Genomic DNA, 21,315 nt, shown 5'->3' on the forward strand with positions numbered 1-21,315 from the left:
AGTAGTCTGTTGGTAGAGCGTTTGATACCTAACTTGAAAGTCTCAAGTTCTATTCTCGGACTCTATGACGTCACTGAGTCCACCCAACACTGATGGGCATCTGAATAGTAAAAGTAAAGGCTGTTGTGCATAGTGCTGACCACACCATCCCTTCATACGCGTGGTCAAGAAACAGATGAACTTTACTTCTTCTGCGCTATGGATTGCTAGGTCTCAATGGGGGATCTACTTTCTTAATATCGGGATATGAGAGTTGATGAAAATCCACTTCCGGATACCCTGTTTTATTGTGTCACCCATACACTATACGACTATAGTTTTTAGATTTTTTTTTTTGTATGTTGACAAATAGGTTTTCCTTTGAAAAGTGTGTGTGTGGGGGGGGGGGAGTGAGAGTACAAGTCCACTTCTCCTCCCCCCCCCCCCCCACCTGATGAAATAGAAGAACAAAATTTAAATTATATTGAAAATTGATGCGTCAACAATATCCTTCCCCCCCCCCCCCAGAAGTTTCAAATGCCCCCCCCCCCCACCATCACCCTTCCCCCCCCCCCCCCCGAGCAAAATATCTGATAAAAAACCTTGTTGCTGAATGAAGCTGTCATACACCATCCAGCCGCCCCCCTCCATAGACACACAGACACAGACACACAGACACACACACACACGCACACACACACTCATACTACTAAAGACGTGACCACTTACCCGTAGAAACAAAACTCAACGTGACGACACAGCCGAGTAATATGGAGACGTTCGCCAACACGCTCACCGCGCCCAGGTGCCGGACTCTTCTCAAAAAGGCGAAAACGATAAAGAACGGAAGCGGAACCAGCACGAGCAGACGCAGATCCGGCGCCGTCGACTCTAAGACCAGCGAGGACACGTTATACATTCCAGAACTGTTGTGCGTCTGAGAGAATCCGCTGGGCATGGTATGGGTCGGTACGGTTGTGTTTCGGTACGGAAACAGGGTGTACAGCGTGTTTCCGATGAATATGAAGTAGGCCACGCTGAACCCGAACTGGGTAAACAACAGACAAGCATTGACCACCGTCACCCCGGGAGCACCGAACGCCGTTTTTCCGATGTCCCCGTAACTCAACGTTTTCGTCATCTGTTCTTCAAGTGTATGTCTGTTTTCTACCGGATCGCCATTTTCGTTGTAGTATTTTTTCTTGCCGGTCAACGGAGCGCTGTGGTGACGGTTTTCTAGAACTTTCTGGATGACGGTGTATTTACATTTGACGATAAGATCACAGCAGTGGTCTGTGACGAGGGCCACGATAGTCAGGAGCACCAGGCCCATCTGGAGATTGAAGAAACGGAACAAATATACATTACACGGGGGTCGAAATTTTATTTTACCGCCTGTCTAATATACCAGAACCATCTGGAGATTAAAGAAACGGAACAAATATACATTACACGGGGGTCTAAATTTTATTTTACCGTCTCTCTAATACACCAGACCCATGTGTAGATTAAAGAAACGGAACAAATATACATTACACGGGGGTCTAAATTTTATTTTACCGTCTCTCTAATACACCAGACCCATGTGTAGATTAAAGAAACGGAACAAATATACATTACACGGGGGGTCTAAATTTTATTTTATCGCCTGTCTAATACACCAGACTCCAGACCCATCTGGAGATTAAAAAAAAACGGAAAAAAAAATATATAGTACACAGCGGTCTAAATTTTATTTTACCGCCTGTCTAATACACCAGACCCATCTGGAGATTAAAGAAACGGAACAAATATACATTACACAGCGGTCTAAATTTTATTTTACCGCCTGTCTAATACACCAGACCCATCTGGAGATTAAAGAAACGGAACAAATATACATTACGCGGCAGTCTAAATTTTATTTTATCGCCTGTCTAATACACCAGACTCCAGACCCATCTGGAGATTAAAAAAAAAACGGAACAAAAAATATATAGTACACAGCGGTCTAAATTTTATTTTACCGCCTGTCTAATACACCAGACCCATCTGGAGATTAAAGAAACGGAACAAATATACATTACACAGGGGTCTAAATTTTATTTAACCACCTGTCTAGTACACCAGACCCATCTGGAGATTAAAGAAACGGAACAAATATACATTACGCGGCAGTCTAAATTTTATTTTATCGCCTGTCTAATACACCAGACTCCAGACCCATCTGGAGATTAAAAAAAAACGGAACAAAAAATATATAGTACACAGCGGTCTAAATTTTATTTTACCGCCTGTCTAATACACCAGACCCATCTGGAGATTAAAGAAACGGAACAAATATACATTACACGGGGGTCTAAATTTTATTTAACCACCTGTCTAGTACACCAGACCCATCTGGAGATTAAAGAAACGGAACAAATATACATTACGCGGCAGTCTAAATTTTATTTTACCGCCTTTCTAATACACCAGACCCACCTATAGATTAAAGAAACTAAACAAATATACATTACACGGGGGTCTAAATTTTATTTTACCGCCTGGCTTATACACCAGACCCATCTGGAGATTGAAGAAACGGAACAAAAAAATACATTAAACGGCAGTCTAAATATTGTTTTACCGCCTTTCTAATACTCCAGACCCATCAGGAGATTAAAGAAATGGAACAAATATACATTACACGGGGGTCTAAATTTTATTTTACCGTCTCTCTAATACACCAAACCCACCTATAGATTAAAGAAACGGAATAAAAAAAATTACACGGCAGTTTAAATTTTATTTTACTGCCTCTTTCTAATACACCAAACTCATCCGGAGAATTGCATGACTGCACTACAGAGCATGATATATTCATATCGCACGCCCAATTCAAGGAAAAGATGTGTCTGCACTACGAAACAAACATACCACATTCCCCACTTCTATGGGATGGCGTGGTCGAATGGTAGAGCGTTTGGCTGCCAACCTTAAATGTCTCGAGCTCTGATCTCGGTTCGGACTTGTGACTATAAACTGTACGAGTCCACCCAGCTCTGATGGGTACCTGACTTAAGTTGGGGAAAGTAAAGGCGGCTGGGTATTGTGCTGACTACACCATTCTTTTATATTCCGAGGTCAAGAATCATATGAACTTCATTTTCCCAATAAATCGCAAGGTCTAAAGAGGAACTATTTTTTTACAAGCCCAATGTGGGTAAAAAAATTTTTTTGCATTACATAACATATTTACCACAAGCTCAGGTTTGACGTTACTACAAAACATACGTACCACAAGCCCACTTTGGGTGAAAGCGTACGCCACACTCAAGTAGTTGGAGCCTATGAAAGCTTTTACCATGTTGGCGAAGTCGCTGATCAATATCAGCCATCTTGATTTCCTCCTAGAGAATATAAACACAATCTTGAGTGATCTTTTAAAAAAATGGCCGATAGTTAGATCACGACAGCAGTTAGTTTTCTGGCGAAGAAGTTTGATATTTAAAAGTTTTAAAGCTTCTTTTGTGTAAAAAGATGAGACTGCGTTCCCTCGCAGTCTAGCAGTAGAGCGTTAGACTGCTAATTTGAAAGTCTCGAGTTCAAATCCGGGTTCAAGTCAGCAGAACGTCACTGAGTCCACCCAGCTCTGATGGGTACCTGACTGACGCTAGGGAAAGTAAATGTGGCTGGGCATAGTGCTGACCACAATATCCCTCCATATACCGAGATACCAGAAACAGTTGGACTCCACTTCACTTGTCTCATGGACCATCAGGTTCGAAAAAGGGAAATTTCCTTACTATGTAAAAAGAGGAGGCACACGAAAAAATAAAATGACTACTACGAAGTGTTCTTTGTAGAATAAAATGAAAAATATATTTATATAGCCAAAAAAAAAACGCAAAAATCCACGCGAAAGAACACGAGTTTACCAAAAGCTATAACTATATCCGCCACGATTTAATGTTAATTAAAAAATAAAAAAAATCGATCCAGAGGGTCATGAAATATTTTAAAAATGTAACGGCGGAAATTAGAAAAGGAAGACTGTGATGATTAGGCGATTTAGCAAGACACAACACAGAGGGGTGAATGTGGTGCATATCCAAAACAGCAAAGATACCCAACCAAAAAGCAGGCCTAGGCAGAGACCGGTAGATGAAGTGGAGACAGACCTACAGAAGTACAGACATGGGAAGCAGAAGACAGCGGAGAGGTCTGAATGGAAGAACGTGGTGAAGCAGGACAAATCCCTTGATGGGTTGTAGAACTACAAGCATGGGTGCAATATTCCCTCTAAGGAAAAACAGTGTGCAACGTGTATTTTGTGTGCGCGGTGTTCTAAAAGTCTTATACAAGGATATAAGTATTTTAGAAAATCACTGCGCGGCAGCTCAAAAGTTCTGCGCGGCCGCGCAACCGCACAGCTTAGAGGAAACACTGGATGGGTGGCTGATGTATAGGGTTGTTTTTTTTTAACAATCAATTAACGCAATGGTGAAACTCTAACACCCTCATCGATCTAGATCACTTGTTTCACCTATGAAACATCTAACACCGTCTTTGATCTAGATCAGCTGTTGCACTTGTTAGTTAGACCTACATCTTTCACCCCCCCGGTCCTCCCCGTCCTCCCCTCCCCCCCCCCCCCCCTGTCTAGAACAGATGTTTCACCAGTTGCATCTCTGGCCTGCATCTAAATCCACAGATGAAAGAAAAGATATTTCCCAATAGCGTGACTCAGATACAGACAGGTGGTTTGTGGATGAGTGCATTAGAGGTAGTGGGGATTACGTCTGGGTGGGGCGGGGATTATGCAATTAGCGCGGGATTACGTCTGGGTGGGGGGAGTATGCAATTAGCTGGGTATTACGTCTGGGTGGGGGGGGGAGTATGCAATTAGCTGGGGATTATGTCTGGGTGGGGGGAGTATGCAATTAGCTGGGTATTACGTCTGGGTGGGGGGAGTATGCAATTAGCTGGGGATTACGTCTGGGTGTGGGGAGTATGCAATTAGCTGGGGATTACGTCTGGGTGGGGGGAGTATGCAATTAGCTGGGGATTACGTCTGGGTGGGGGGAGTATGCAATTAGCTGGGGATTACGTCTGGGTGGGGGGAGTATGCAATTAGCTGGGGATTACGTCTGGGTGTGGGGAGTATGCAATTAGCTGGGGATTACGTCTGGGTGGGGGGAGTATGCAATTAGCTGGGGATTATGTCTGGGTGGGGGGAGTATGCAATTAGCTGGGGATTACGTCTGGGTGGGGGGGAGTATGCAATTAGCTGGGGATTACTTCTGGGTGGGGGGAGTATGCAATTAGCTGGGGATTACGTCTGGGTGGGGGGGAGTATGCAATTAGCTGGGGATTACGTCTGGGTAGGGGGGGGTGTATGCGATTAGCGCGGAATTACGTCTGGGTGAGGGGGGGGAGTATGCAATTAGCTGGGGATTACGTCTGGGTGGGGGGAGTATGCAATTAGCTGGGGATTACGTCTGGGTGGGGGGAGTATGCAATTAGCTGGGGATTACGTCTGGGTGGGGGGGAGTATGCAATTAGCTGGGGATTACGTCTGGGTAGGGGGGGGGGGTGTATGCGATTAGCGCGGAATTACGTCTGGGTGAGGGGGGGGAGTATGCAATTAGCTGGGGATTACGTCTGGGTGGGGGGAGTATGCAATTAGCTGGGGATTACGTCTGGGTGGGGGGAGTATGCAATTAGCTGGGGATTACGTCTGGGTGGGGGGAGTATGCAATTAGCTGGGGATTACGTCTGGGTGGAGGCGGGGAGTATGCGATTAGCGCGGAATTACGTCTGGGTGAGGGGGGGGGGAGTATGCAATTAGCTGGGGATTACGTCTGGGTGGGGGGAGTATGCAATTAGCTGGGGATTACGTCTGGGTGGGGGGAGTATGCAATTAGCTGGGGATTACGTCTGGGTGGGGGGAGTATGCAATTAGCTGGGGATTACGTCTGGGTAGGGGGGGTGTATGCGATTAGCGCGGAATTACGTCTGGGTGAGGGGGGGGGAGTATGCAATTAGCTGGGGATTACGTCTGGGTGGGGGGAGTATGCAATTAGCTGGGGATTACGTCTGGGTGGGGGGAGTATGCAATTAGCTGGGGATTACGTCTGGGTGGAGGCGGGGAGTATGCAATTAGCTGGGGATTACGTCTGGGTGGGGGGAGTATGCAATTAGCTGGGGATTACGTCTGGGTGGGGGGAGTATGCAATTAGCTATATATCGACCTACACTGTGTAGTAGAAACTCTTCTTTGATATCATCGGTATGAATATGTTTTACAAAGACAAGCAACTGCGAACATGAACTCACGTCTGTTGACTCATCAACTTGAAAACCAAACAATGGTGAAAGTTTGATTTCATTCAAAATTTGTTTTTTAACACCTACAGATATGTCTGCTATAAGCCGCTGAATAGTATTATTAGACAGAGATATTTGTTGCATCTTGACCATGCAGGGTTTAATGAGATTTTCTCTAATGCGACTTCACATAATGCTAGCACTAATGCTGTGTTTCTTTTAGTGAAAACTTCCTGTTCGATCAAGTCTCTATCGTTTTCAACTAGCTTCATGCTGACGAAAGAACTCCATATCTTTTTTTGGTGAGTTACGAATAGCTTGTCTCAAAATGACTAAGAACAATCTGAAAACCTCAATACTCTGATAATGTTTTTAAAACAATCGCTCGCCGCAATCAGGAGATTTCGTATAAAAAAGCTAAATCGGAATAAATAATAAAATAAAAAAAATTAGAAAAGTAGGCCTATATAGAAATATTTACAGGAAAGGCTTTCTATTTGGTCGTTTAATATGAATTTATTCAAATTTCAAGACATCATCAAAAACTTTTTTTTTTAAATTGTATAGTGAAATTTTGTTTGGATTAGTCTACTAGTTGGCGACCCCCCAGAAAACCCACAATTTGGGAACCCATGTTATAGAGGAAGTATGTTGACAGTTTTCATCGTTTTATACCTCAGTACTTCATCATATACAGAGTATAGGGGGGAAAACAATAAATCCAGATTAATCAAAATGTTGGTGTTCTAAGCGTAATCGAGTAGGAAAACTGGGCGTTGCAGTTCTGTCCGTATGTCTGTGTGTGTATGTGTGTGTATGCCAGTCAGAGTTTCTTCCAGGCATCTCTTCGGGTGGGCGAAGCCCCCCCGAAAAATTTTTACCGCCCCCCCGAACGAAATGAAATTTATATAATTTATATAGAAAATATATACTTTTAACAGTGTCCGCCCCCCCCCCCCCGAAGAAAGTTTACCGCCCCCCCCGAAGATTTCAAGTGCCCCCCCGGAGAAAAAAGTCTGGAAGAAACACTGATGTCAGTGAACACGATAACTTGAGTACCGTTACAGCTAGGTTGTTTAAATTTCATTAACAAGTATTATATCAAATTTGTAATTCTGTATTAACCTTTCAGCGATTTCCGTAGACCGGAAGTAGTAATTTACGCTATTTCCGATTTCTCAAAAAAAAACCCGCTTATGAATGTAAATAGTACTAATAATATTCCGCACTATTATACACAGATTGTTTGGCGTTCACTTGGTGCGCAATTCTTTTTTCACGAGATTATAAATAATTATACTCTATTTAAAAAGTTTAATTAAGTAATTAAAAAAATTGATTAAACATCATGTCTATACCGTGAGTTGCTTTCGCCCGTTAGGGGGAAGATCACTCCCGGTTTATTTTTCCGATTTTTAAAAGTATTATCTACCAAGATTTTAACTGAAGAGTTCCGTCATTGTTTACAATAGAGAAGAAAAAATATCAAGTGGGCGTTGGCATTAAAAAATAACAACTATGGGCATTTAAACATTATGAGACTATGGTGAACGAATGTTGATAACTTTCGTAATGTTACTAACAACAAACCTCTGATTGGTCAAGTCACCGAGTAACAAATTCCCTTCGTCTGTCACAATCCTCTGTTCTAACTTGTCCATTTCTAAGCAATGGCAATGGCTGCATCTAATTATGTTTTTTAATTTTAATCAGGTCATCGCTCCTTGGTCTAATTCATCTATCTCGGCCCTGATTATAATGTTAATTAATTACGATGGCAGCTCAGCTTTTGTTATGTAAAAAAAATTCCCCTTTGCTATGTGTTGGTATGGGTTCAAGTTAGTGGAACGTCCCTAAGTCCACCCACCTCTGATGGGTACCTGACTCACGTTAAGGAAAGTAAAGGCTGCTGTGCATAGATCACGTTATCCCTTTATATGCCGAGTTAGTTCAAGAAACACATGAACTCCACTTCATCTGCCAAATGGATCGTTAGGTCTATAGAGGAATCTTTACTTTGTTACTTTTAATGGCGTAAAAAATTTACAGTGACAAAAAATATTACGCATGCGCTATTAATGTCTGGTTGTCGATTATCATTATTTTCTCTCTGTCATATATATATATATATATATATATATATATATATATATATATATATATATATATATATATATATATATATATAGGAACCAGCATCATTAGGCAAAGTAGTATCGGTATATTAGAATTTTTTTTAAAAATGCTGGTCGGTTGGAGTAGCTATTTAATTAATCTGGTGACATTTAAAAGTACAACAACAGACAGCTGAATCAGGCTATGGTTTGAGAGATTCTTTCAGACATGTCTAGCTAAAAGAAACAACTGACTCGTTTTAGGATCAACTCTCGAAGCCTAAAAGGGAGAGAAACAGAAGTAAGCAAAAAATGCGAAGGGGCGGAAGAAAAATGGATGGCATAGGAGATTTGAAGTCATTTGGAAGCTGCTTCTCGATCAATGGTTAAAACGAAAAAAACAACCTCACAACTGTCGCTAGACTTGCCACACAATGAACAGTCACATTATTGTCACCATATTTGTCACACAATGAACAATCACATTAGTGTCACCATATTTGTCACACAATTATCAAATTATTGTCACCATATTTGTCACACAATGAACAATCACATTAGTGTCACCATATTTGTCACACAATGATCAAATTATTGTCACCATATTTGTCACACAATGAACAATCACAATATTGTCACCATATTTGTCACTCAGTGAACAATCAAATTATTGTCACCATATTTGTCACAAAATGATCACATTATTGTCACCACATTAGTCACACAATGATAAAAATATTGTCACCATATTTATTACACATTGAACAATCACATAATGGTCACCGTATTTGTCACACAGTGATCAAATTATTGTCACTATAATTGTCAAACAATAAAAAATCACACTATTGTCGCCATCTTTGTCACACAATGATCAAAGTATTGTCACCACATTTGTCAAACAATAAACAATCACAATATTTCCAATAGACTTGTCACATTCTATACAAAACAAACTCAACAAAACATATCTAAATTATTACACAATTTAAAATGAACTAAAACTTTAACATAGCAATACACTCTTTAAAAATATTCAATAACACTTTCACAAACTACACATTTTAACCACCCATCAGACACAACAATACACAATTATTCTAAAAGGTAGGGAAAATATAATTACCAGTGCAAGGATAAGCCCGCTCGACACATGTCAATTGAGCATGTGCAATATGCTGCCTTAGCAACAAATGAACGAACAACATGTATGCATTGTATACAGGTATACAGCGTCTAGTTATATATGGTGGACTAGGCGACATATTGAACAGCTGTTTCCAGGTGGTCAGGTAATGAAGCTTTTGTTGCTACGTACGTTTAGATATGTCACGGATGTTGCTCAGCCATGCAGCAAGACTGACTTCCGCGTAGCTCGCGAAGCTGTCATCAGGGCCGGCGCTACATATATAAAGCGAACTAGGCGGTCGCCTAGGGCGCTATCCATAGGGGCGCTCAAAAAAGTGTAATGTGTTTTTAAAAAGCGCCATTATTAAAAAGTAGCCTACCTAGATCTAATAATGAATAACCTTGATTATATTATATAAGCTATAGACAAGCATAGCGATCTATTTCGGTGCCCAGGACGAACTACCAATCAGAGGCGTAGCGACCCTTCCCGGCGCCCGGGGACAAACTTTCAATTTCCCCCCCCCCCCCACCCCACCCCCCCCCCCCCCCCCCCGGAAACCAACTTTCAATTTGGAGAACTATATATATAGTTGACATTACGGACTTGTTAGATTGTTTTCTACATCAATTGTGTAACACCAAAATAAAAAAGGCAAAGTGACGGGTAAAGTGCGCCCCGACCTTTCCAAATTGAGTGGGGGGGAGGGAGGGTTTCATTTTCACCAACACGATTAACTATATCTATGCCTAATTTGAGCAGGGGGCGCATAATTGATAGCAGAGGCATAGCGAGGAGGGGGCGGTACATATGTCCCCGGACGCCAAAATGGGTTGGAATTTTAGCTTCAGTTTCGCATTATAAATATACAAAATATATGGGGTGGGGGACGCCAAACTGAAAGTTTGTCCCCGGGCGCCGGGGAGGGTCCCTACTCCTCTAGGTGTGCTTTTTTTGCTGATAGAAATGTGTCCAATTAAAAATACGGGTTATCCAGTTTTTTAATTGTTTTTTAGCAACGGTAATTTTATTAAATACAAAATATTTGTAATATTCACAATCTTGATTTCTTTATCACCTCGTCAGAAATGGTCTCCCCTCTCTCTCACTCAGATCCATTCTTCGTAGTGTGACCTATTTGCAAACATGGTGAAATGAAACTTTATTTAGTATAATAAGGTTCAAAATAATAAGAATTTTAACAGTCGCCTTTTGTTTGTCACAATGAGAGTTATAATCATAAGAAGTTGTCAGATGTTAAAACGAAATTGTAAAAAAAAAAATAAACACTTTGATAAAATAAAAGAAATGTAGATTTACAAAATGAAACTACTACTAAACCTTGTTCAGATTATAATAAGTAAGTAAAACTGCCAACATTATTATTTACAGTTTTTATATCTGTTTTTCCACCAGTTTTCCGACAACTTTAAAACAGGATCCACTACTCGAATGCTTTAGACAGAGTTAATTTAAAAGGATTACCTCCCGTAGATCCCATTGTCGTTAAGAAGGCCCTATATGCTCGTGTGCAATTCTACTTTTAGTTTTTTCAAAAGCCTATAATTTGAGTACTGTTTCAGATAGATAAACGAAATTTCACATATAAAAAGATATAATTCTCTCTAAAGAAAGCCCTATATTCTCGTGTGCAATGCTGACTAACATTTTTATGTGAACGTTCGACTTGTCCATAAATGTCGCCACGGGGGGAGGGGGGTCCGTAATTTTGTGATGGTGATAAGGGGGGGGGGGGAAAGAACAGAATCTCGTAGGGAAAAAAATTGGGCACCAAGTAAATAGCAAACAATGTGTGTATAATAGTGCGGGATATTAATTCTTTTTAAATTCATATGCGTTTTTTGAGAAATCGGAAATAGCGTCAAGTACTACTTCCGGTCAACGCAAATTACTCATAATTTGACAGAAGGCAGAGAATTAGATCTTTTACTTTTGAAAAACTAAAAGTAGAATAAGTCCCACTTCAGTTTATCAGAAATCGCTGAAAAGTTGATACAAAACTACACATTTGAAATAATACTTGATATAATCAACCTAGCTGTAACGGTACCTCAGTTATCGTGTTCACAAACATACAGACATACACACACAGATACGGACAAAATTGCAAAACTATGCTTTTCCGACTCAGGGAGGTGTAAGACGTAGAAAATCTCGATTTCGATTTTTTTGCACAATTACAATACTTCCTCTACACTTCGTATACGAGAAAGTTAAAATGGTTATTATGTTACTATTTTATTATGTAAGACAGTGTATATTTTGTCGATGCTTTACATATTTGAATATAGGGCCTAGTACATCCCGTGACTGTATTTACAGACATACTCCAATTAGCTGAACATAATCACGTGAAATTCTCCGGATTTGGCGACCCGGGTATCACGTGTTATCTGCCCCGAGTGGCCGTGTTCACTGGTGTATGACCTGGCCGCCTTGTCACCCTTGTTCTACTGGCCAGGTGCCATGTACCAGCTGGCATGTGCTCATGACCCACGTGACACGAGTTATTCCTGGCTTGTTCAGCATCACGTGACGTGCGATAAAAAAGCGTGTACAAAAACTCCAGTCACTGGTGGACTCTCTCGAGCCTTTTAACACCTGACTAAGATTAAAATCTTGACCCTTGTGTAATGTCGGTCAGCTACAGTAAACCTAGTCATAGCAGCTATTTTTATTTTATTTTGCTTAATTAAACTGTGGTTAGCAGAACACAAATGTAATGTTCGTCAAAGAACAGAAGGGATGAAGCTAATATAATTAATTGTAATTGAAAGGGGACGAATTCCTCTCAAGTAGTGAAAGCCTTCGGGAAGCTTGATAAATCTTCTGACGACCAAAGCGAAATCCGAATAGGGACCTGGTACATCCGAACCCTGTAGGAGAAGCAGAAGCAGCCGGAATGTCGTGGGCCCAACTTGGAGGAATCGCCCTGAAGCGAGTACGATGGAGAGGTGTGGTTGCGTCCCTATGCTCCTCAAGGGGTCCACAAGAATGATGATGATAATGATGATGATGATGATGATGATGATGATGATGATGATGATGATGATGATGATGATGATGATGATGATAGTGATGATGATGATAGTGATGATGATGATGATGATGATGATGATAGTGATGATGATGATGATGATGATAATAATGATGATGGTGATGATGATGATAATGATGATGATGGTTGTAGTGGTGGTGGTGGTGGTGATGATGGAAGGGGGCAAAAAACTATCCAGGATTTGTTTCACTTTTTTTCTCCCAGGGGATACTTGCAGCTCCCGGGGATGGGGAGAGGGGAAAAAGTAACTTCGGTGGGAGGGGAAAGCAAATGGTTAAAGTATATTTTTTCTATATTAACCATACTTTTTTTTTCTTTTTCGCCTAGAAGCGATTGCTCCGCCCCCCCTCCCCCCCCCCCCCCGATGGGGCTAAAAAAAGAAACACTTTTTGGAGACATGCCTGCCTAAAGGAAGGACTGGGACTATCTTATATGTTTCGTTGTAGAAGTTATCATATGCATTAGATGTTTGTGTATTAAGGTATGTATATTACAGTATATTGTCTTCCTGACGTCAAGTCCAAATGTGGGCCTTCTGTTTCACCGCATAGATTAGTAGACTTCCGCACTTATGCAATCTTCATATCAGAAAATCTTTTTTTAGATTTGGGCATTAGATTAAAATCAACAAAACTAATCTAGACTACAGCGTACTCAGTCTCAACGAAACAAAATAACATTTTTATCGCCCGTTTAATTTTTGGACAGCCACATCGTTTATTTGTAACAAATCATAGTTTTCATTTTAAGTTTTCAATGAAAAAAATGTAGTTCTACATCTAGTCTAAATTGGAAAACTAAATTTAGACGGACTTTTTTTTGTTCTTAAAATTGTAATGTTGGACGGGATTTCCTCCAACACAACCAAGTATTACGTGTCAACTTCTTATGCGCCATATAGACCGTTGAATCCGATTTCAGCCTGTTTTCTCTTCTAGATGGGTTGCCGTCCCCAGCTATCGAGACTCATCTGCCGGGGATAGAACTAGAACCCATGGCCTGACCACGCCGACTCGCACGGACTTTCCCATTTTTTGCATTTCATTAATTTCAATCTGAATTTATTCTATTTTTTTTTAAATACAAGGCATAGCAGGCGTAATAATCTTCTGCTGTACCATGGCCCTAGTATTTTCAAAGCCTTGGCAAATAAAAGAAACTAGTCCACGTTGCCCTGTTATCGGTAGCCTAACGACTGGCTAATACAATCTCCAGCTACACATTGCAACAAACCGTCGGCTAAATAAAAATAAATATATTTTTTAAAAAAGACTATTATTTTATTGTTTAAACGAGAATCGCAATGTAAAAGAATAATGAGATGTGGGTTTAGAGTTTTAAAGTACCATCCACTGTAGTTGAAGAACATGGAACGGAACACAGATTTACATGTAGGCCTGTGTACCTATCATATCAATCACGTTTTTGAATGTTATCGATTACATTAATATCCTATGCTGGGTCACAGGGCAGTGTATGTGTATCGGCCTGTGATACAGTATAGAACGAACGTGACAGTGTATTTGTATCAGCCTGTGATACAGTACAGCAGGAACGTGACAGTGTATTTGTATCGGCCTGTGATACAGTACACCACGAACGTGACATGCTTAAAAACAATTGCAATTCATTTTTGTATCTTCTTGTACTTCTATAACCCAGGCCAACATCTTATAGAGTCACGTGTGTTGCCATGGAAACTCAATCCAACATCTCATTGAGTCACATCTGTTGTCATAGAAACTCATTCCAACATCTCTATATGTTATGTCCATGGTTTCGGTCGGACATTTTTTTTCCACCTGGGAGCGGGGGATATTTGAGACTTCCGCACTGGTATTTTCAATGGACACAGGATACGTTATATTTCTAAAATATTACGTTAATGGGGGATGGGGCGGTGACATGCTCCGGAAATATGCCTAAAATAAACTCTTTCTGTGCCAACGCCTTAAATACCTCGATCGTAAGTCAAAATTCTGATAATACTTTGATCGATTTGCTAAAATAACTCCCAAATCAACTTTCACACCAGGGGTCATCCATAAATGACGTCACGCTTCATTTTTACCCCCTCTCCTCCGTCACATATCGTCACAAAAAGCCAGACCCCCCCCTCCTAAAATGACGTCACACCTCAGCTAACAACCCCCCTCAAAATTGCAGTTTAATTTTTCTTAAAACATATATTTTTCCCAAATCTTGTCCGAACTCTGTCAACATAGAGTGTTTTAATTACTATCTATTACAATTCATTAAACCAGTTTTCTAAAACGCAATATAACGGCTAAAATTAGTTTTCTAGCATTGCTTTTTTATAATGCAAAAGTGTGACATCACACCATCTGAACACCTCCCTCCCCCTCATCACAAACCGTCACAAAATTACGGATCCCCCCCCCCCCCGTTCCCCCATACGAGTGTGTCATTTATGGACCCCTTCCCCTCAGCATAACTCACTCCATCAACCTATTTAGTCTTTCCTCGCTCTTCTTTCTATTTTGCCAAAATATATTGCAGAATATTCTAGACGCTTCACCGACAACATACTTTAATTTAACGCAGAGATTCTAACGTAGGCGGTGGATTGGGCTAACTCCACCGTAGAACTGATGTGTCTGTGTTTCTACTGATATGCCTGTTCAAAAAGGGATAGGCCAGGTTTTTTTTTTACTTGAGATAAGAAAACTAGTCGGAGTACAAATGTATTGTGCGTGTAAGTTAGAAATCCCGTTTATAAAATCTAGGTCACAAATATTTTTTTTGTTGATTTTAATGTGCTCGAAAATAAAAAATTCTTTTGTTGTTATTAAGTTTTAAAACGGCATTTTATTAAACAATTTTAGCAGTATAGTAACCACGCCCATCTTAGTCACCCGATTGTCAATGCGTTCTATCTTACACTGACACTAAATAGTAAATAGACCATGACATACACGTCATAGCCAGGAAAAGAAATGACGCTCGCTGCCCAATCTGGATAATGTAAGGGCTATTGAAATTAGGAAGACGTCAGAAAGCCGCGTTGTGTGTGTGTGTTGACGTATGCGTGTGTGTGTGTACGTGTGTGTGTCTGTGTGTACATGTAAAATAGCACAGGCCTAGATTTCGCAATCTCTTAGAGTTGTGTTTGATGACGTAGGATTTTTGTTCCAAAAGTAGATTATTAAAAAAAGTCTTTGCTTCCTTAGATAGTGGGGTATTCCAATACAAGTGAATGTGAATGTTCATATCTGGGCTTTCCAGTGAATAGGGCATTGGCAAATCCTGTTTCTATTAAAAGAGAATTAGAGCGTGCACTGTGCACTGTAGAGTTGTAGGCAAATGTTGTTACACCTGATTGCCCACGCTATTAGGGTATGCTAAGTCCCTTATGGTAATATATAAATAGATATACCTATATGGGCTATATTATGTATGCATGTCTATACACGTTTTTATCGCCAGTTATCCTTTCAAATCGCATGAAACATTTTAAAAAGTTGACGGGTTATCTCCCATTGTGTTTAATGTTTAGATGACGTATACTTTATACTATACTATTTATAGGCTTGATTGATAACTCTGACCCAACATATCTTGATATCTTTTTATCTTCTTACAGTCCATTGTTATTTTTTAGCTAGTCCAGTATTAATAATACAATTAATAATTTTTAGGGAATTGGGGCACCTATTTTCTGCAGGTGGGGAAATAACTCATAGCGTTAAAACTAATCTACATTGCACTTAATACTTTAATCAAACCACGATATTTTTTTTAATTGTTTTTTTTTTTTTTTGCTTATTTAATAGATCTAGATTCTAGATCTACATTTTCTAATAGGTTTGAATGGGTTTTTCATTTGTATAACTAGCTTTCACCTGGCATTTACCGGAAAGAGGAAACGCTAAGCAAAATATACCAGCGTCATCAACATTAGTCGAACTTTAGTCTGTATTTCATTTCACTCTACAGTATTGTGCAAATTTATATCTAGCGGAAACCGGAATTGTGGTAAGTCGCACTCAGATAACAGGTTGGGGCGAAAATAACCGGTAGCCCAAGATATTTTGTCGTATAGCAGACCATTTCTGTACGTAAGGTGCGAGAATTTACTAGTCTAGACTCTAGATTCTAATAATTTATTAATTTAATAAGTTTTTTTAACTAAGTAGTAAGTACAGTAAGTAGACTCTAGTAAAGTAGTGTCTAGGTAGTGGCTTAGCCTAAACCTAAACTAAGGCCTAAAGTAACTTCTAGAATCTAGTTATTCTAGTACTAGTCTAGAAGATAGATCTAGATCTAGAGTCCTAGAATAGATCTAGACTCTAGATCTTGTAATTCTAGATCTAGGCCGTCTAGGGCATTCTAGCTAGAATAAGAAGGGCCTATAGCCTACTTAATACTTAAGTAAGGGCAACTTACTAGAACTTACTTACAAGTTTAATGGACACCAGCGAGAAAAGTCTCAAAGGTATTTGAGAGGTGTATAAATTCATTTAAAAATCTTGCACGGCGTAGTTACAATTAATATGGTTATAAAATCCTGTCTGTCTGGTTTTTTTCGGACTTTACTAAAGATTGGATATATTTGATGTTTTTAATATTTTCGGTAACTAAATAAAAATTAAAAAAAAAGAAAAAACAATTTGGTTTTCACGTGTAATGGCGACATAAACAATGGCCGAAATAAATTTTATTGTACACATTGTAAGCTAAAAATAGAAACAATAGGTCATGGTGTTTAAATTTGCATAGTTATTTAAAAATTTGATCTGCAAAGTTTTGTAAACAAAATAACTATAAAGTGGGGCTGTCAGAAATCGATCACGGAGTTCCTTTACAGCCAATCACTGTTTGTCTTACGAAAGTGAAACATCGGGTTATAACTTAGGCTTGATGAAAATAAATAGAAATGTAGCCTTAAACTCAACAAATTATTTTCAAGTTCTCTGGATCTGCAACTTGTATAGCATTGATTCTAAAACTATTACATTTCTAAATTAATTTTAGGCTTAAGTTTTTAATAAAATTTTATCTTTTATTAGTTTTATGGTCCTAAATCTAAAAAAGCACATTTTTATTCCATGTCAACAATATTACGGAGGGAATCTTGTCAACTGGCTGGTGTCCATTGCGTTTAACTCTGTGTGACTGTGTGTGCCATGTAATAATATTAATATACATCACTGTTCTAATCAATGTTATACAGTTATGAGTTATACAGTACAGTTAGGCCTATAGTCTGTCAGTAGTGATTGTGTGTAGTGAACTGTTACTGTAGTGACCAGTACTGTACTCAGGACATCTGACTCACACCTGACTAATCACACATTAGTCACTGAGTCTAGAATTATTTATAAGAATGGATCTGGATCTAGATGAGATCTAGATCTAGTAGGCCAAATTTAAGTAAAATTCTAAATTAATTAGTGCTGAACTGTTGGACTGAACAGACTGAAGTAAGTATTGGTGTGTGATTTAATATATAATCAAATATAGGCCTATATAGGCCTACATACATATTAAAAATCTATATATATAATTCTCTTCTGGGAGACGCTAGAAAACAAGCTGTAAACGCGCTCCCTACCACCCCACCCCTACATGGTCTTAGTGAGCTGTGTTCACTCTAAATTCTAAATGTTTACAAGCAGAGCCGGGTTTAGTGACGACTATTAGGGGCAGATAATTTAGTTTGAAACGATTTTAAACGTATGGGGGGGGAGGAAAGGGGGTATGGTCCTTAAAGAGCTACTTATAGTGTTTTAAAGAAATATGTTCAGTGGCAGCGTTGGTACTGTCGAATTCACAAACTATGAATTACTGAAAAGTAGAAAAAACAACAACTAAATAGCGGCGTATGTTATGCCGCGGGCCGGCTCGTATTATATATTTTTTTGTAGTTTCCTGTGTTTGTTTTATCCCAAATTTGTTTCAGCATAAAATTATTTATTTTAAAATTTGCTTAGTAAACAATATACATACATGATAGTGATTATAAATATGACATCATCAATCTAAAAACAATGGGGCTTATTTTGGAAAATCATGACAATTTTAAAATATATAAATATGTTGGTTTAAGTAATAAAGGTAGCTAAAAACATGTAAACTGATCATGTGTGAAAGAAAGGGTAGGCTTTTTAAAAAATGTATATAGGCCTATGGTAACTTAAAAACTTGCTCATTTATCTTGTTTGGTTTTGATTTTTTTTTTATTTATCTTTTTAAGGAAATAATTTCTAAGAAATTTTTTTTAAATTTTAAAAACATTTATTTGAACTCTTTTATGCAGTAAAAACAAATGGGTAAATCTTCGTCAAGCAGCTCATCCAGTGGCTCTTCTGATGATGAATGGCGCCACTTGCCTAAGCATGAAAAGAAGCTAAGAAAGAAATGGAAGAAGCATCACAGAAAGGTTACTAGAATTTTAAGTTGAATAGTCTACTATGTAAATGTTGGTGTTTTAAAATATAATAACAGTTAATCACGATTTCGCTGACAGATATTATATTGTTGTTGCTCTTAGTCTTAAGTTATGAAATGAAGCTACGTGGTTAATTTAAAAAAATTAATGTGTTGTCACTCTATTTCAGGGGATGATTCCTCATGGATCCTTGCCAGTAAGTAATAATATGATTATATTATCTATTTCAAGCTATTTCAAGATGTAGTTAAAATAATGTGCAACAAATTGGGCAGCTTTTTAGAGTTTATTAATGTTGAGTTTTGAAGAACTTTGTTTGTACAAGTGTTTATTTTATGTCACCCCATTAACTAATTTTGATAATTAATTACAATAATAATTTAAAAAAAAACTTTTTTGTTCACAGCCCTGGCAAGGGGGTCCTGCTTGGTGTCCACCCCATGGAAAACATGGTAAAAAGAACAAGCATGGACACGGTGCCTACCCTGGTGGTGGCATGCATGGCGGTGGCATGCATGGCGGTTACCCTGCTGGGGGGATGCCAGGTGCCTACCCTGCCGGTGGAATGCCCGGAGGTTATCCTGCTCCTGGGGGTCACTACCCTGCAGGTGGGCACTACCCAGGCAACCCTGCCTACCCCCCAGGTGGCTATCCTGCTGGGGGTCACGTCCCACCCCCTAATCCTTCCTACCCTGCACCAGGCTATCCCGGAGCCCCTGGTCAGTACCCTGCAGGCGGTGCCCCATATGGCCATGGAGTTGCTCCCTCAGGACCATTTCAAGGTAAGTCTCTTGCGCTCTTATTAAAAATTCATTTTTTAAAAATCAAATTGAAACTAAATCAAATCAGTTTTCCATTACCACTAGCTTCATATTTTTAGCCAATATGCTACTGTTTCTTTAGCAGTACTGATGACATTTGTCTGTATGTATTAGTTCTTACTTGTATATATATCTGCTTGAAGACCATTTTTTAAAATATTCCAGCACCACCTGGCAGTGGTTACCCACAAGGTGGAGGTTACCCACAGGGTGGAGGCTACCCACAACGTACGTATAACATACATTTTTAATTGACTCTTTCTCTTTGTTCTGTATTTTAACCCTGTATTCAGCACATTCTTAAGCTAATTAATTTTTAATTGTTTACAGAGTATCCACGTTAGATGATCCCAAAGAGATGCACATCCAGGTTTTAGCCTTCTATTTCAAGTGATTATCCTATTGTTTTGTTTTAATCTGGGGTTTCTATTGTAACATTTAAATTAAGCCTCACCTCCTTAAAGATTGAAAGATGTGCTCTTTCTGGTATGATACTGTGTATTTCACTCGTAATTTCTGTTTTGATTCTCAGATGATGTATATTGTTATACAATTTATTTTCTGTTATAGACAGACACTTGCAAATTTGATGCAAACTTGTTGTTTATCATAACTATTTATGTAAACTAAACAATTCTATTTCAAATACAGCTTGCTGATGTTATGTTATTATCTAGAATTTTACCTTTCATTATTTTTTTTACATTATGAAACAACTTCACTTATTGTTCTGTATGTTTGTTCATGGAGTAAGAATGGATGCCATTTTCACTTGTTAAACATCAATTAGCAATAGCATTGATTAGTCAAATAAAGTTAAACATCTTTATGAGCAATATTTTTACACCAAATTGAAATACTGGTAGTTAGTGATTATCATGGTTTAAACTAATGATTGTGCCAGTATCTTATATTTGCTCGTATTATGAAGGAAAATTAACATGTCTGGTTTTAAATTAATTTGCTGTGATATTTTGACATTGTAAATGACAAGCCAATCTTTGACAGTTTTACTTTTTATTGCTTAATTTTATATTATTTTTTATATGCTGCTAAGAAATAAGAATTTAATAAAATTAAGATAAATAAATGTACTGTGTTTGTCTTAATTAAAACAATGGATTTGAAAACAAGTATGTTTATATTTTAAATGTCCCAAGGCTGCAAATTCTGTTGCATTGTTCTTCTGAGAGATGTGTTTCTAGTTGGAGTATAGGTAAAGATACTCATGCTTGCAGAAGCTTAAGATTTTATTTACGCTGTACTGTTTTGTTTTTCAAAACAATTTCTGTGTTATGATCAATTATTCCATTTATTGGGTTTTCTTATTACTATTCATATTAATTTACTGTATGTAATATGTTCAAAATTAGAACAATAACATTTATTATATAGTGGTTGAAGTATTTTAACCTTAATAAAATATATTATTTTAATAAATAGTCTGTTTTATTACCATTCTATATTTACTTTACTCGTTAGTCTACCAG

At 38.7% G+C, this 21,315-nt stretch overlaps 2 protein-coding genes across 5 annotated transcripts; one reads left to right on the top strand and one right to left on the bottom strand.

Annotated features, from left to right (window-relative positions):
* Positions 1 to 708: 708 nt before the first annotated feature.
* On the bottom strand, positions 709 to 7,965 carry LOC131949318 (proton-coupled amino acid transporter 1-like; the record flags this gene model as incomplete). The annotated part of the gene is made up of 3 exons (XM_059311146.1): positions 7,861 to 7,965; positions 3,239 to 3,350; positions 709 to 1,312 (listed from the first exon to the last, which is right to left on the bottom strand). Coding segments are annotated over exons 1-3 (787 nt in total), but the record flags the coding sequence as incomplete, so codon positions are not given.
* An 8,469-nt stretch (positions 7,966 to 16,434) lies between these two features.
* LOC131949312 (galectin-3) lies at positions 16,435 to 21,012 on the top strand. Of its 4 annotated transcripts, none has more exons than XM_059311133.1 (6): positions 16,435 to 16,588; positions 18,873 to 18,995; positions 19,174 to 19,200; positions 19,411 to 19,786; positions 19,991 to 20,053; positions 20,156 to 21,012. In XM_059311133.1, the coding sequence occupies exons 2-6, from the start codon at positions 18,882 to 18,884 to the stop codon at positions 20,167 to 20,169; spliced, it is 594 nt and encodes a 197-aa protein (XP_059167116.1). In that variant the 5' UTR covers positions 16,435 to 16,588; positions 18,873 to 18,881; the 3' UTR covers positions 20,170 to 21,012. The 4 variants fall into 4 exon arrangements, with proteins under 4 accessions (XP_059167116.1, XP_059167117.1, XP_059167119.1 ...); XM_059311134.1 differs by having other exon boundaries at positions 16,458 to 16,676; XM_059311136.1 differs by having other exon boundaries at positions 16,458 to 16,671.
* The last annotated feature ends 303 nt before the right edge of the window (positions 21,013 to 21,315 follow it).

The sequence above is a fragment of the Physella acuta genome, unplaced genomic scaffold (assembly GCF_028476545.2).
Source record: "Physella acuta isolate Inbredline_101_S28 unplaced genomic scaffold, ASM2847654v3 ptg000688l, whole genome shotgun sequence".
In the NCBI taxonomy this organism is placed as follows: Eukaryota; Metazoa; Mollusca; class Gastropoda; family Physidae; genus Physella; species Physella acuta.